At 48.2% G+C, this 17,088-nt stretch overlaps 1 protein-coding gene across 6 annotated transcripts in view; it reads right to left on the reverse strand.

The window, feature by feature from the left end:
* AGO2 (argonaute RISC catalytic component 2) overlaps positions 1-17,088 on the reverse strand; it is a 104,108-nt gene that overhangs the window by 35,245 nt on the left and 51,775 nt on the right. For all 6 annotated transcript variants that reach the window (XM_059995239.1, XM_059995238.1, XM_059995237.1 and 3 more), the window contains one exon: positions 6,623-6,743. In XM_059995239.1, coding sequence (XP_059851222.1) covers positions 6,623-6,743 — 121 coding nt within the window. The remainder of the gene's footprint in view (positions 1-6,622; positions 6,744-17,088) is intronic.

The raw sequence follows: 17,088 nt of genomic DNA on the forward strand, positions 1-17,088 counted from the left end.
CTTCAGCTACCACAAGACCAACCAGAATTCCCTGGGAAGAAACTAAAATTCTCAGCAAGACCTCAGAACATTTACACAGTAGCACTCAGTGTTCATAACAGCCCTTTCCAACAGAACTTTCTGTGGTAATGGAAACAGTCTTTTCTTGAGCTGACCAGGACAGAAGCCACGGGCCACTTGTGACCACTGAGCACTTGAAACGTGGCTGGTGGGAGTTGCAGAACTAAACTTTTAGCTTCATTAACTTCTAGTAGATTTGAGTGCACACAGCCGCGTGCAGCCAGTGGCGGGTGTTCAGGACAATGGTCCAAGGTGCGCCCTCTGGAGCCAACCCTCGATGAACAGCAAATCCACTTCTCTCCCCACCTCCCAGTATGTCCTTCGCCCCTCACCACGCCCACCCACCCTGCTCCATGCGATGCCCAGACACACCTTTACCCGGTGCCTTCACTCCACCACTGAAACGGTAACTTATTATTTGGCGACTGACTAATGCACCCTGAGCATCACACACACAGCTGATGACTGAAGCAATTCTGATATTTGCTGGTAATACTTCCCTGTGTTTATGGAACATCTATTGGTAGGGCACAGACTATATACTTTATCCTTAAACACCCAAAAATCCCAGCAAGGGAGACTTGTTCACCATGCGTTATACAAAAAACACAGACCCTCAGACTGACAGTCCAGCCCAAGGCCACACAACCATGAAAGGGCAGACGTGGGACTGGGAGCCAGCTGGGCTGATGTCAAAGGCCCTTCCACTCACCACGTGATGACCCGGGGCGGGGCGGGGGCGAGAGGTCCTGGCACCAGCCTCGCTCATTCATTCACGCCCTCCTTCCCCCTCTCACCTGACAGCCTGTGCTCAGCTCCTCTGCTCACTCTGCACTCGCAGGGGCTCCCTCCCTCCTGCACTTGCCACAGCCCATCCAGACATCACCAGAGCAGCAACCAGACTGCACCAAAGCCCCCTGCACACCTGTGTCCTAGGTGTGCTCCAGCACAGGCCCACACACCAAGCCTGACGGCCCCAAAATGGGAACGGCCCGAGGTCCATCGAAGGGAGAACAGAGCAGGGAAAAAGGAACACGTCCTTCACAATGGATGGATTTCAAGCATCTAATACTGAATAAAAGCGGCAAGCCACAGGGGCACACTGCAGTATGACTCGCCTCAGGGCAAAACATGTTAAAGATGCACACACAGTTGATAAAACCAGTCAAGGAAGGGTCCATTTAACCCAGGTCATCAGGATGGTGGCCATGGGGGAGGGTGCGGGGGAGGGCTTGAGCGTGGACCAGCAGAGACCTGCTCGCGCGTCAGCAGAGGGGGTAAGCACTTCCGCCTATTCAGACATGGTGCACCAAGGACATGGCTAACAGGTGGGTGGAGACCGCACGCTAGTTTCCTTCTCACACACCAACGTGTACAGTGGGCACTTCACGCCTACCGCACACGTCTCCACCCAGCAGCACCTGGTGCATCTAAAGAAGAATTCTGTGAACCGGAGCTAATTAGATGCTTGTCAATGTCATTCTTTAAAAATGCCTCTATAATCCAACTGAGTGGGATTCAGAGGGGCATATTTTCCTTTAGCAAAAGGTACTCCTATTTTTATTTTATTTATTTTAAAACACCCTTCCTTTATTTATTTATTTCTGTAATTTATTTATTTTTGGCTGTGTTGGGTCTTCGTTGCTGTGTGTGGGCTTTCTCTAGTTGTGGCGAGCAGGGGCTACTCTTCATTGCGGTGCGCGGGCCTCTCATTGTGGTGGCTTCTCTTGTTGTGGAGCACGGGCTCTAGGCGCGCGGGCTTCAGTAGTTGTGGCACGTGGGCTCAGTAGTTGTGGCTCGCGGGCTCTAGAGCACAGGCTAAGTAGTTGTGGTGCGCAGGCTTAGTTGCTCCATGGCATGTGGGATCTTCCTGGACCAGGGCTCGAACCCGTGTCCCCTGCATTGGCAGGTGGATTCTTAACCACTGCACCACCACGAAGTCCTCTATTTTTTTTTTTTTTTTTTTTTTTTTTTTTTTGCGGTACGTGGGCCTCTCTCACTGTTGTGGCCTCTCCCGTTGCGGAGCACAGGCTCCGGACGCGCAGGCTCAGCGGCCATGGCTCACGGGCCCAGCCGCTCCACGGCATGTGGGATCTTCCCGGACCGGGGCACGAACCCGTGTCCCCTGCATCGGCAGGCGGACTCTCAACCACTGCGCCACCAGGGAAGCCCGAAGTCCTCTATTTTTAAACAGATTCTAGACCAGCCTCCCCTTGGCCCCCATAAAAAGGGAACAGAATAAGCTCCAGGCTCCACAACATTCTCTGTCAGTCACGTCTCAAGAGGCCGACTGGTACAGGCATCTAATATCTTAGGGATGATGGAGACTTCAACAGAAATGTCACTCCAGGGGCAGGGTGGCACCGGGCTTCAGCTGTGACACGAGCCCAAGAGCAGTCCTCATGTCCGTCTGGGCTGCCGGCCACTGGACGCGCTCCACACACCAAGACACTCCAACCTCTGAGCACCCTGTAGCTCTGGTCCCAACCACGCAGCACCCAAGGGCAGTGTGCGGGCTCCCAGCTCTGTAACCTCTGTGGCTCCCTTGGGTGCCGTCTGTAATACGGGACAGGAGGGCAGCCCACGCGCCACACAGATGCCTGTGCCAACCGAGGATGCCGGCAGCCCAGAAGCTGCGACACAGGAAGGCGACCACTGCCAGCTTTTGAATATGGACAACGTTAGCAGGGACGCCACCCCAGGCCTGGAAAACGGTGAGGCAGATGTGAGAGTCAATGTCTCCAGGCAGACCACAGCCACACACTCAGTCCCTTCTGTCTGAACGCCACCAGGGCGACAGACGAGAACTGGGACAGGAAGAGTCCCGCTTGGTGCCGCCGTGCAGCTCGGAAGCAGCACCGACAAGAGCAAGGAGAGGCGTGCGCGGCCAGGGAGCGGCAGCCACGGCGCCCAGCGGGCTTTGCTTGTCCAGATGTGGCTGCCATCCATCCCTCAGGAAGGAGTGACAGTGCTGGCAGGGCCTCGGGGTTGCCAGGCTCCATGCGCACAGGGCGCTGGGAGCGCAGGTCTTCTGTGACCGGCACAGCAACAGATCCCGTCAACGAGCAGCCCGTCCTCAGATGACCCGGGACAAAGCGTTGGGAGACGGCCGGGAATTCAGTGACGGCGGCAGGAGAACGACAGGTCCAGGGAGGGGCTGCGCGGCTGAGGAGCCGTGCTTGCCGAGCACCTCGACCCGCCAACAGGCCAAAGCTCGCTGACAGATGCCGCAGGCCTGGGCCTCCCTGGTGGCGCAGCGGCTAGGAACCCGCCTGCCAATGCAGGGGACACGGGTTCGAGCCCTGGTCCGGGAAGATCCCACATGCTGCGGAGCAGCTAAGCCCGTGCGTCACAACTACTGAGCCTGTGCCCTAGAGCCCGCCAGCCACAACTACTGAAACCCACGTGCCTACAGCCCGTGCTCCGCAATAAGAGAAGCCACCGCAATGAGAAGCCTGCGCACCAGGACGAAGAGTTAGCCCCGCTTGCCGTGGCTAGAGAAAGCCCATGCGCAGCAATGAAGACCCAACGCAGCCATAAACAAACAAACAAACAAACAAATAAATAAATAAAATTTATTAAAAAAAAAAACTGCCACAGGTTCACTGGAGGGACCCTCAGTCCGAAGGCAGCAGGACTGCCTGAGGGGCAAACGAGGCCGGGCAGACCCTCCACCTGTGGGCTCGCCAAGGAGGCCCCAAGGACGGCTCCCTGGCCCCCACCGCCTCTGCCCTCCCCTCCTGCCCCTCCTCAGGCCTGCGACCCTCCAAGTGCAGAGGCCTCACCACCCTGCTCAGACTCTCCAGCCCGTCACCCCAGGTCAGCAGTGGCCAGCGGGGCACAGGCAGCCCGGCTCGCGGTCCGGGGCGTGGTGCAGGGGGAGAAGGGGCGCCGTGGACTCTGAAGGCTGGAACGCCTTCCACGCAGGGTCTGCTACCCATCCGAGTTCGTGCCTGGCCTCACGGGGCGCTTCCTTCTCAGGAGACGCTCACACCTTCCCTGAATAAACACATAGAGGCTGTAGGTCCAGGAAGCTGCAGACCCGCTGGGGGAGGGCTGGACCCAGCAACAAGGCCAACAAATGACACACATTCCCCTTTGCAACTCATGTCATGCTCCTGCTGCAGAGGGTCCAGAAGTGAAACCCCAGACCGTGAACGGCCCTCACAGACTCCTCGGTCTCCACGTGGGTAGGGAAGGGCTGGCCTGGTGCACCGGGTCTTCCAGACACGACAGGGCTGGGATCAAGGGGCGCGCGCGTGTGCGCGCACGTGTGCGTGTGCGTGTGCGTGTGGCGGGGGGGTCGCTAGTAGGAGAGAGCAGGAGTAGATCGCAAACAGCTGCCTTCCCTGAGTAAGGGCCCGGGGCCACAGTCTGTGCACAGACCTGTGCAGAGCCACCTGCGGCCCCCGGGCAGCCGCTAGCAGACACAGGGTTTCCGGGACATTAAAGGATGTCTTCTCTTACTACAAAAGTGCCCATGACACAAAGAAAAGTACTGTATAGAAAAGAGAGCAAACGTAAAATGAAAAAAAAAAAAAGGATGACACTTTGCTCCAAGATGTGAACATACGGAAATAGAAAAGGTTAACATCTTACATTAGCTCTCAAACAGAAGAGATTAATTTCTGCATCTCACGAATATTTGACAGAACCTTAAAGACAACTGGAAGGAGGGGTCTGGAATCTGGAGACCCACGCTAACCAAACGCTGTGGCCTTGGCTAGGTCCTCTCAGCTCACCTGAAAAAAGGATGAGGATGGGTGGGACTCAATTTAAGAGACACTGATGCCCACTGAGTCTTGGCAATACGTACGAAGGGCTGCTGTGGGCATCAGGGCGTCCACACGGACATGGGTCAAGACGATAGATGCGAACCCTTGGACCAGCAACAGCACCTATTAGCATCTGCTAAGTGTGGACTGTGTCCCAGGTGTTCTACAGGCATCACCAGGAGAGCGGCTTAGAGATGCAGACACCCCAGACCCTGAACCAGAACCAGCACTTAGCAGAGGCCCCAGGGCTGCAGGAGGCACACTGAAGGTGGAGAAGCTTTTCTTGGGGTGTGTTCACCCATTCAATTGTCACAAGGCCCCTGGGAGGTAGTGTCTATACCATCTCCCCATTTTATAGGGGTGGCAGGTGAGCAGCTTACCCAAGGTCCCACCACGAGTTAAGGGCGAAGCCAGGCCTCGGATCAGACTTATTATTCCCCTAGAACCCGTGTTAACGTCCACAACGATGTGTCTCAAATTTGAACACCATACATCCTCCCCACCCCTTCTGAAGGAAAAATACTCCTTAGCCCCTCCTAGTATCTAATTATAAATATGTACAGACAAAACTGTGAATAAACTCCTTATGCTTTTCTTTCTTATAGAACTTTAAACAAAAACAAATGTGCAAATTAAACACAAAACTATAACTCACACATTTCAAATGGAGAGCATGTTAATTAGCAAGGGGTGACTGCTCAGCTGACAGGCACTGGGTCCTGGGGCTCCTCCAAATTCAAAACCATGTCAATCCCCACCCCCCACCCCCCCCCCCACCAGCCAGGCAGGGCTGGGCCGAGCACCACTGTTATCTCCTAGAATCACAGCAAGGCCCTGCGGGGACAGAGCCCTTATCACCACTGGCCTGCCCTTGGCCCTAACGACTCCTCCTATCTGAGCGTCACACTTCACCACACTTCCCAGCCAGCCCCGCTGCTGTGGCCATTCAGACGGATCGTCATTAAAATGCAAGAGCAAACACACGTCTGTGGAGAACTTGCAGGAGACCCTCTAAGCTCTGAGCTGTCTTCCCTCTCGGGGACCCTGGGGCTAAGAAGCTGATTGCGTGGGTCATTCTTGAAGGGAATCAGATTCTACAGTCTCGTTGGGATAACTGTTAAATTACGAGTCTGGGTTTTTTTTTAAAGTACGGGTAAAAATGATTTCCAAGCCGTCCTTGGTCCTCCTCTCTTATAAACAAGGCCCATCATCCCAGAGCAGCCCATTGGTTGAAAGATAGGCCAAGAAGTAAGAGCTTCTGGGCAGAAATTTCACTGCTTTTTAAATAAAACCACGGTAAGGACAAAGACAACAAGGAAAGGCTTAAACCAACCGCTACTCCCAGGCTGACCAATTATGAGCATCAGTTCAGATGAATCACTGGCTACGGCTGAGCGGCTGAACGAAGGCTGTGTGTTTTACCGCCTCTGTCCCACACACACTCACCTGTGCAAACATACTTCTCCGTAGGTCTTTACAGCCCCGCCTTGTCATCCAGGCTCCTGTCTGGTGCTGGTTTGGGGCATGTGCGTGCACGTGTGTGCTTTACATTTAAAAGTTTAGTGGTTTCAAGAAGTTCTCAACGTCTTTCTCTGCACTTAGACAACTTAACCCTCTGCCACTGAAAACCACGGCACACGGAAGGCAGTTTCTGTGGATCTCACGATGAAGCACACGACCAATTAGCGGCTCCTTCCTCCTGGGTGAAGTGGTTCAGTGTGTGACAAGAGGACAACGGACTTTACTTCTCGCACACTGCTCGATCCAACCCACCTCTGTGAGCTCACCTTATCCCTCCCAATTGGAAGGGGCATCGCTGTGTAGAGATTCTTCCTTCCATCAAACACTGGTTTCCGATCCCCAAAGATCTGTGTTTTAAAGTGCTGAACCATATGTTCCACTATTTCCCTGAAACAAGACAGAATTCGAGCAAAACATCAATAAAATCAGGGAAATGGCACACAAGGACGACATTCTTCTGACACTGGTTTTTAAGCAATTTTATAAGCCCCGTGGCTCCTTTTAAAAACGTGACTTTCAACTTCCTTGTATAAGAAATCAAACTAGAACCTTCCGTGGGTTTACGCTCACTCATTTAGTGACTCAAGCATGGGAGAAGCCCCTCCCCGCCCAGCACTGCGCACGCTGCATCCACGGAAGACTAGCGGACGGGGCTCCTGCTCCGGAAGCTGCTGGACAGGCTGCCACGTGCGACCTGCACACAGAGTGTCCCCCACCCCGCCGACACCGCGGGCTGGCTCGGCCGGGGCCTCGGGCTCCTGCGGTTCGCTGTACAGCTCGCCCTGGGTACCGCTGCCCTTTCAGTCTGGGCTCCGGCACGAAGACCCTGAACGTGCAGTGGAGGTTTGCTACTGTAAGCGACGAAGATTCTGGGGCTGTCTGCTCCTCGGGCGTGAACGGGAGCGGCAGGAACCCGGCGAGCACGAAGCAGCTGTTCTCTGTGGGGCTCCGAGGACCGAGCAGACCAGTGGCCCTACCTCGCCCCGTTTTGCCTACCTGTCCACGGCTCAGCAGAGAAACGCACCACGATGACCAGGGACAGCTCAGCTCTCCTGCGGGCCCCAAGGCCCAGGTGAGTGCCAGGCCCACCGGCCACCCTCTCCGTACTTCTGTGCTTCAAGGGAGCCCCACCCGGAACATCTCTGTCAGCGTGTCCCATGAACTCACCCGACTCTGATAAAGTACACACAGGAAAAGCTGTGGTGCCTGCCTGGTCCCCAAAGGTCCTCGTAAGGGAAACATGCAAAGGACTGGTAGCAAACAGACTGTTAGAGGCTCAAAATCTCAGTCATTATCAGGAAACAGCAGCTCATGGGATGTGGTAAAGAGGGAGATGGATTCTGACAGCAGGGAAAGGGGAGGTGGGCAGAGGAGGGGGACGCACATCTGAGCTCAGCCTTGCTGCCGTAAGGGTATTTCTCTGGGACACAGCCTTGGTCATCTTTCAGGACGCAAGAACCAGAAATTCATTCCATTCTTTTCCTTGAATGAGAAAAGCAGGCCTAAGAAGGGTTTGCTTATTCAAACTGGCTTTGCCCAGCTGACTTTCAACGGTGCTAGTTGCAGGAGGTGGGTCTCCGGGGACCCAGCTAATCCTGCCCCAACACCCACCGCTTGGGGAGCCCCTGGGGCAGACGGAGCCTCTGCTTTGCTGGCTTCACCAAGAAGGCACCAACTGGGAGGTCACAGCCCTAGCAGGACAAGGACAGCCCTAGGTGCAGCTCTGACCTCCATCCCCGCCGCCCCTGACCAGTAGCCAGGGTGCAGTCTCACCTGCTGCTGCACACACTACTCTGGGCCACCCAACACAAGGTGGCCCCTTCCTCCACGCTGTCTCCAGACCACTCCCCCCCAAGCTTCAAGGACCCCATCTTCTTGGTCAAGACTTCACAGTCAACTCAAGTTCCAGATGGCTCCACTGGGGAGTCCTGCCCTCATTCAAAGAACAAATCCGCCAACTGAACTCAAATTTATCATGAACTGAATTAGGAGGGCACTCGCCCCAACTCATTTTATGAGGCTAGAGAAACTTTTATCTCAAAACGCAACAAGGTGATCGCGGGACAATCTCACTTATAAACACAGATGCAGAACAAAATAAGAGGAAGCCCCACCCTCCACTGCTCCTCTCTCCCAAGACTGGAGCAGATCAGCCAAAGCAACGTGGTCCTTCCTAAAGGGACCAGTAAAGTACATTGCAATGAGAAACGGACTTCCCCACAGTTCAGTGTGTAGGTAATAAGGGATAGGGGACAACTAGTTCCAAGTGGCATACACAACTCTTTTATTTGGGAGTTGGAAACACCATAAGAAACAAACCAACCAACTGATATACCATATTCATGGACAGGAATATTCAATTCTGCAAACAAATCCATTCCTTCAAGCCCAATGAAAACCCAGAGGGGTTAATTTTTATCTGATGGGATTTAATAAACTAATTCTAAAATGTATTTGGAAATAACGAAGGATAAAGGCTGGTAAGCACACTCTTGAAAAGGTACCTGGTGGACGTAAAAGCTACCATGACAGAGACAGTGTGGTGCTAGAGGAACAGACAAGCAGAACTCAGGAAAGCATCGAGGGCCCAGAAAAAGACCCACGGACATACAGACGTTCCATTGATGACAGAAGGAGAAGAGAGAGGACAAAGAATACTTCTCAATACCTTGTGCTGAGGCAACTAGGTATCTAGTATTCAAAGCAATAAATGGAGCCCACACGACACAAAACGTTTATCCACGCTAACACTTACTGTTCTCAGCTGAATTCAACTGTTGGCATGGTGACTCCACTTACACACCAAACTATAGGTGGGAGTCACGTCTTACCCAGGACCATCCAGCACCTGGCAGGTTGGCACACCAGGCGCTCAGTAAATATTTGTTCAAAGAAGGAGGCTGTTCAGTCATGACCTCTGGAGTTACCCTGAGGGACTACGAAGCAATCCTGCTCGGGTGACTAATGGTACACAACCCTGACCACCACATGGACTAAGAGAAAGCATCCTCATTACCCACACCATGTCCCTGTGCCTCGATGGCCCGCTTGATCACCTTGTATCATCTTTTGCAAAACATTAGTAGGGATCATTGCTTAATTTTTATGACCTGATAGCAACTAATTCTAAAATGTGAAGGTCCCTTCCCTCTATCAGCCCAGGCGGACTCCCAGAGGCTGGCCAGTGCCTTCCTGTCGTTCTCTCTCTGTTTTAACTGTGGTAAAATACAGATAACATAAAATTTGTCATCAGTCATTTTTACATGTACAGTTCAGGGGCATCAAGTACATCCACATTGTCGTAAAATCATTACCACCATCCATGCCCAGAACTACTTCTTATTCCCCAAGAGAAGCTCCGTTCCCATTAAACAGTAACTCTCCTCACCCCCCCCCCCACCCCTTTCTAGGCTCAAGGACTTTTTTGGACCAGATTCTCCCCAGCGACTGCTGAGAGATATCTGAGCAGAACCACCTGGGCACATGTCATTCCTCAAGTGTCTGTGTTTAGTTCTTTCTTCATATCAAGTTTGACCACTGGAAAGCAAAGTTCCTGTACTACATCAGTTTGGCTCCCTGGACACACACCTTTCCTGAACCTAATTCTCAAGCTATGATCCTGACCTCACTCAAAAGGCAACAGCCCCCAGATACCATCTGTACACATTCTAGAGACTCATTATGTGCTCAGTACCTTACAGAATGATCCACATATTAAAACGTAGAGTGAAGATGACAATGGCAAACGTGTTGGCACCTACTCTCTGCCAGGCTGCACACGGAACAACTCATTCAGTCCTCACAGTAACCTAGGAGGTCAACACCACCTCCATTTTACACACAAGGACACAGAGGCACAAGCCACACACTGCAGTGTCAGTGGCCAGATGTGAAACTGCCTCGTGGTTAACGGGACATGTCTGCTAATCCAGAGAGTCTGAAACACTCCCTGGCAGCTTGTCTGCCTTGTTACCAAAATTCTGAGAAGTTTTCTCTTTTAAAAAAATGCATTCTTGTAATTTAAAAAACCCCAACAGACAAAAGTCCAAGACCAAATGACTTCACAGATGAATTCTACCAAACATCTGAAGAAAAGTTAAACCTATTCTTTTCAAACTATTCCAGAAAACTGAAGAGGAAAGAGTGCTTTCCGAACTCATCTGATGAGGCCAGCATCACCATGATACCAAAACCAGACAAGGACATCACAAAAAACAGAAAATTACAGGCCGATATCTGATAAACATAGATGCAAAAATCCTCAACAAAATGTAAGCAAATCAAATTCAGTAATACATTAGAAAGATCATACACCATAAAGTGGGATTTGTATCAGAGATGCAAGCATGTTTCGATATCTGCAAATCAATCAATGTGATATACCACATTAATGAACTGAAGAATAAAAATCATCATTACCTCAATAAATGCAGAAAAAGCGTTTGATAAAATTCAACATCTATTTATGATTAAAAACTCTCAACAAAGTTGAGAGGAAACAAAGAGGAAACATACCTCACCATGACAAAGGCCATAATATGACAAACGGCCAACATCACACTCAATGGTGAACAGCTGAAAGCATTTCCTCTGAGAAGAGAAACAAGAAGACAAGGATGTCCACTCCTGCCACTTTGATACAACATAGTTTTGGAAGTCCCAGCCACAGCAATCAGATGAGAAAAAGAAACAAAAGGAATGCAAATTGGAAAGGAAGAAGTAAAACTGTCACTGTCTGCAGATGACATGACACTATATATAGAAAATCTTAATGACGCCACCAAAAACCTATTAGAACTAATACATGAATTAGGTAAACGGGCAGGATACAAAATTAATATACAGAAATCTATTGCATTTCTATACACTGAAAACGAACTATCACAAAGAGAAATTAAGGAAACAATCCCATCAAAAAGAGTAAAATACCTAGGAATAAATCTTACCAAGAGGTAAAAGACCTGTACTCAGAAAACTATAAGACACCGATGAAAGAAACTGAAGATGACACAAACAGGTGGAAAGACACATTCATGGATTGGAAGAATTAATATTGCTAAAATGACCATAGTACCCAAGGCACTCTACAGATTCAGTGCAGTCCCTATCAAAAAACCAATGGCATTTTTCAGAGAACTAGAATAAATAACTCTAAAATTTATATGAAAATGCAACAGGCCCCAAACAGTTGAAACAATCTTAAGAACAAAGCTGGAGGTATCATGCACCCTGATTTCTAACTATACTACAAAGCTACAGTAATCAAAACAGTATGGCACTGGCACAGAAACAGACACACAGATCAATGGAACAGAATAGAGCCCAGAAACAAACCCAACTTACACGATCAATTAATCTATGACAAGGGAGGCAAGAATATACAGTGGGGAAAAGACAGCCTCTTCAAAAAACAATGTTAGGAAAACTGGACAGCTACATGTAAAATCATCAAACTGCACTACTTTTTTTACAGGAATACACTCAAAATGGATTCAAAACTTATATTTAAGACCTGAAACCATAAAACTCCCAGAAGAAAACATCAGCAGTATGCTCTTCGACATCATCTTAGCAGTATTTTTTTGGATCTGTCTTCTTGAGCAAGGGAAACAAAAGCAAAAATAAACAAATGGGACTACTTCCAACGAAAGAACTTTTCACAGCAAAGGAAACTATCAACAAAATGAAAAGGCCACCTACTGAATAGGAGAAGGTATTTGCAAACAATATATCTGATAAAGGGTTAACATCCAAAATATACAAAGAACTCATACAACTCAACATCAAAAAGCCAAACAACCCGATTAAAAATAGGCAGAGCACCTGAGTAGACATTTTTCCAAAGAAGATATACAGACGGCCAGACACATGAAAAGATGCTGAACATCACTAATCATAAGGGAAATGCAAAACAAAACAATGAGATATAACCTCACGCCTATCAGAATGGCTGACAACAAACAAAAAGTGTTGGCAAGGATGTGGAAAAAAAGGGAACCCTTGTGCCCTGCTGGGGGGAATGTAAATTGGTGCAGCCACTATGGAAAACAGTATGGAGGTTCCTCAAAAAGTTAAAAACTACCATACAATCTAACAATTCCACTTCTGGATATCTTTCTGAAGTAAACAAAAACACTAATTAGATACACAATATAAAAGATACGTGCACCCCTATGTTAATGGCCGCATTATTTACAATAGCCAAGATATGAAAGCAAACTAAGTGTCCACTAATAGATGAATGGATAAGATGTAGTGTGTGCGTGTGCGTGCGTGTATGTGTGTGTGTGTGTGTGTGTATATATACACACACACACACACACATACACGCACGCACACGCACACACACACATACATACATACACTGGAGTATTACTCAACCGTAAGAATGAACAAAATCTTGCCATTTTCAACAACATGGATGGACCTAGAAGGTATTATGCTAAGTGAAAGAAGTCAGACAAATACTGTATGATTTCACTTAACAAGCGAAAAAACATAACAAAACAGAGAGACTCACAGACATAGAGAACAAACAGGTGGTTGCAGGGGGGATGAGTGAAATAGGTGAGGGAGATTAAGAGGTATACAAACTTCCAGTTATAAAATAAATAGGTCACTGAACATGTTTTAATGTATTCTTCTGGTAATTTCTAATCACACAGATTTTTTTCGTTAACACATTCTCACTGTGAATTTCCAACACGGATAGTGCTCCAAGTCCGCCTGACCTCCTCTTCATTTCAGTTCTCTTCTCGGAAGCACCCTTATTGTTTTTAAACCTATGCATTGATATAAATACACAGGTACATAAAATAAATACAGTGTATTATGTTTTAAACACACATGGCTCTGGAGCTTGCCGTTTTCCCAGGACGCGTGTTTAACACCTTTCCTCAACACTGTATACAAAGTGGCAGCAAGTCTAGAAATAGAAATGTTATCGTATCATGTACTGTAACGTGATGTTAACAAGCCACGTAGTTGTCTATGTTTCCGGACGTGGCATTCATACTGTGAAGCTCCATTCCATTGCTGTCCATCGTTTCACAGTATTCCACAGTATGTTTACTTAACCATCCTCATTGGCTGACACAGAAATGACTTCTCTTCTCTCTCGCTTTTCGCCATCACAATATTAGACATCCTTGTACATATCTCTCTTTGGGATAAACACTTAGAAGTAGAATTGGTGGGTCAAAGGTATATGGGGCGTTATTTGTATTTACATGTATACACAAAACCACCTTCCGAGAAGTCTGGACCAGCGTACATCTCCCCCGGTGGACAGCGCCCATAACAGCAGGCTGCCAATGTCACAGCCGTGCTGCCCCGCCCAGCTCTTCCCAAGCACAGCGTGAGCACGCGTGCGGTGCCCTCCTAGGGCCACCTGACAGAGCGCAGGAGGAACAAGGGGGAAAGTGCAGACAAAAGGTGAGGAGCACACCTCCTTCCTTCCGGTAGCCCATCCCGCGCTTCCGAGCACGGCACCACTACTTCTGACCCGTTGGCAAGGTTTCCTGGCGCTGGCTGTAAGGCCCGCACAGCCTAGACCAGCTCTGGGCACCGGCTGTCGTGTGTGACCAACTGCAGCCACGATGGTACTGGAGGCATCCTGAGAAGAGGGACCTTGCCTTATACTGGAACCCCTCCCACAGAAGCCACTGAGAACGGTGATCGAGACTAAGGGCACACCGGGCCGGGACTCACGACTCATCAGAACGTCCGTAGATGGCATTTTCCTCTCAGTCTTGAACGAAGCCTCAGGGTTGAGTTTATTAAATATCTACCATGTGCCCTGCACAAGGTTTCGGGAACTCAGAATTAAGGCACTGCTTTAACAGAGGCTGCAGTGTGGAAGCAGACGGGGTGTAGAGGACGGTCTGGACAGGGTCAGTGGCAGGGGACAGTCTGCGGCCGGAGCTGCCTGCTCTTCCGCCTCCCCTTCCCCTCCGGGTCCCCTCTTCCAGCTCTGCCCCGATACTGTCAATCACTGCTCTGACTCTCCCCTCCCAACGAGGGACAGGAACCACGTCTACCTTGTGCCCCACCGTACGCCCGCCGGCACAGTGCCTATCACACAGCGGAGGTTTCATAAATGTCGGCCGGTGGGTAGTGTGGCTGCCGAGAGCGACTGAGTCAAGGTTTCAGCACGTGGGTTTTGCCAGCACAAAAACCTTACTCCCAACATTTTTCTAAGCTATTATGAATGATTATAACTTTGAGATTGGACCTTAGGCCAAAGTCCATCAGAATAGTCAAATGAAGAACCCTGAAGGTTCACGCGTTTAACTACGCAGCAACTCTCAGGCTGGCTCAAAACCCAGGGGAGCAGCACGGCATGCCGGTCTGCGGGCTGGCCTTGCCACAAAATGCACCTCAACACCCTTAAATATTTAAGGGCTGGGTTTTTTTCTTTAGATGATGTTCAGCTTGGTGTTGGCTAACCTTGGTTTTTTTTCTAGAAATATGAAAATTTAGTTAAAGTGGGATGAAGTCTTTTCCCATGAAGGTGTCCGCTTACCTCATTATGGCCTATGCTTCTCGCTCTGTTTCTCTCTCTCAATTCCTTTGCCTACCTATGCTATTTTACTTTCTTGGAAAGGTTTAAATATAGTATCAAATTAGCCTGGCACCTCAGGTAACTTGAAGATAACTTACTCTTCTGGCTGCCTTTCATGGCGCCCCCCTTTTAATATACATACCCTTGCAGATTTTGTAACAACCAAATAAAATTCTAGCAATAAATTGAAAAAAAAGATTACAGCCCATCTTTGCTACTTTCTGTTTCACGAGGCAATTTCTAAACACTGGGTATCTTTAGAACCTTACAGTCATAACTACACAGGACTGTGGGAACACAGTCAGGTGAAAACATCGCATTTTAGTCACCATCAGCCTTTTTCTGTTGCCAGAAGACAAAGCCTTAGTCATGCCTATTTTCATAAAAGAAAGCTTCTTGCACACCGTGGTTGATGGCATAATAAGAGCCCACTGCCACCATGCCAATCAAAAGCCCAGAAAATGTGCTTTTTCATGCCTTCATTCCAGCTCTAAGAGTATATCCAAATCACAGATCCTCACAGGATTTTGTCCCAAGGAAACTCAAAATCAAACAAGCCCATTCATTGAGCGTCTCAGAGCATATAAGGCATATTAAAAGATCTCAGAAGACCTTTAGTAAATAAAGCTGTTTAAACCAGTTGTGCCCAAAGTTCTGGTTCACAAACACATTTTTTAGTAAGCACATATTTAAAGGACCCCATTTTACTGTCAAGTATTGTTTCTTTGGAGACATGTCTTTTGGGGATAAATACTCAGAAGTAGAATCAGTGGGTCAAAGGGTATATACCATTTTTATTTTAACATATACACCAAGCCACCTTCTAAAAAGTCTGGACCAATGTATATTGGCCACACTGAGTGAATCCAACTGTTTAGTTTTACAAATAAGGGAGATGACTCCCCAAACGTTCTTTCTCATACCAAGACTGTGATCAGGAAAAAATTTACAGCAAAGAGCACTCTGTAGGGCACCAGCACAAACTGGGCAACCAATCTGACTTATTATCAAACTGCAACAGAATTCTGTTTCTGACCATGACAAAGTAAGCAGACTTCTCCTCCTGCCCTAAAAAAACTAAAGAAACTAGAGAAAACCTGAGAGCTGTTTTTGACAGTGGAAAACAGGCAGCTTAGGACTGTGACTACCGAGGGAAGGAAAACGAACATTCACTCTGCTGGGAACAATTTCCAAATCACAAAATGGAGAAGGAGCATAAGAGAGCAACAGTCTTGTTGTGCTGCAGAGATGGGGGCAGAAGAGGTAGGAATTTGTAGGGGAGGGTACCAAAGAAGATAGCAAAAGCCAGACTCCCTCAACGTAACATACATAATGTTCAATGAACAAAAAATTCACTCTGCATGTGAATAAGCAAGGAAAGGTGACATGTGATCTAAGGGAAAACCTGCCAATAGAAACAGACCCTGAAATGACCCATCTGTTGTAATTAGCAGACACGGGCTGCTATCCTAAATATGCTATTACTATAAATGCATTCAAAGTCATCAAGAAAAAAGATGGCAGCTATGAATGAACAGATGAGAAATCTCAGCAGAAATGTAAACTATGAAAAAGAACCAAATGCCAATTCTAGAAAAAGTACACTATATAAATGAAAAAATTTTTGGATGGTTACCACAGAATATTGGATATTACCAAAAAAAGGTGTGTGTCTGGGGCGGGGGAGATAAAGTGATCTTAAAGAGAGATCAATAACGATTACCCAAACTGAGGGAAGAGGGAGAACAATTTTTTTTTTTTAAATCACCATCACAAGACAGTATCAAATGGTCTAACATACACATAACTGCAATCCTGGAAGTAGAGGAGGGAATGGGACAGGAAAAAAATGTAAAGAAATGACTGCCAGCATTTCACCCAAATAACATGAAAGACATAAACATTAAGGATCCCAAGAAGGAAAAATACAAAGAAAACTCCACCTAGGCATATCAGAGGCAAACTGGTGAAAAGCAAATTAACTAGAAAGTAATTGAAAGAAAAAAGACAGATATGGGAGAACTACAAACAACAACAACAAACAGGTTTCATCAGAAACAATGAGGATTAAAAGATGACGTAATAACGTAATCTTTAAGTTGCTAGGGAAAAAACTGTCAATTTAAAATTCTACATCCAGCAAAAATATTTCAAAAATGAGGAGAAAAT

The sequence above is a fragment of the Delphinus delphis genome, chromosome 17 (genome assembly GCF_949987515.2).
Source record: "Delphinus delphis chromosome 17, mDelDel1.2, whole genome shotgun sequence".
NCBI lineage: Eukaryota > Metazoa > Chordata > Mammalia > Artiodactyla > Delphinidae > Delphinus > Delphinus delphis.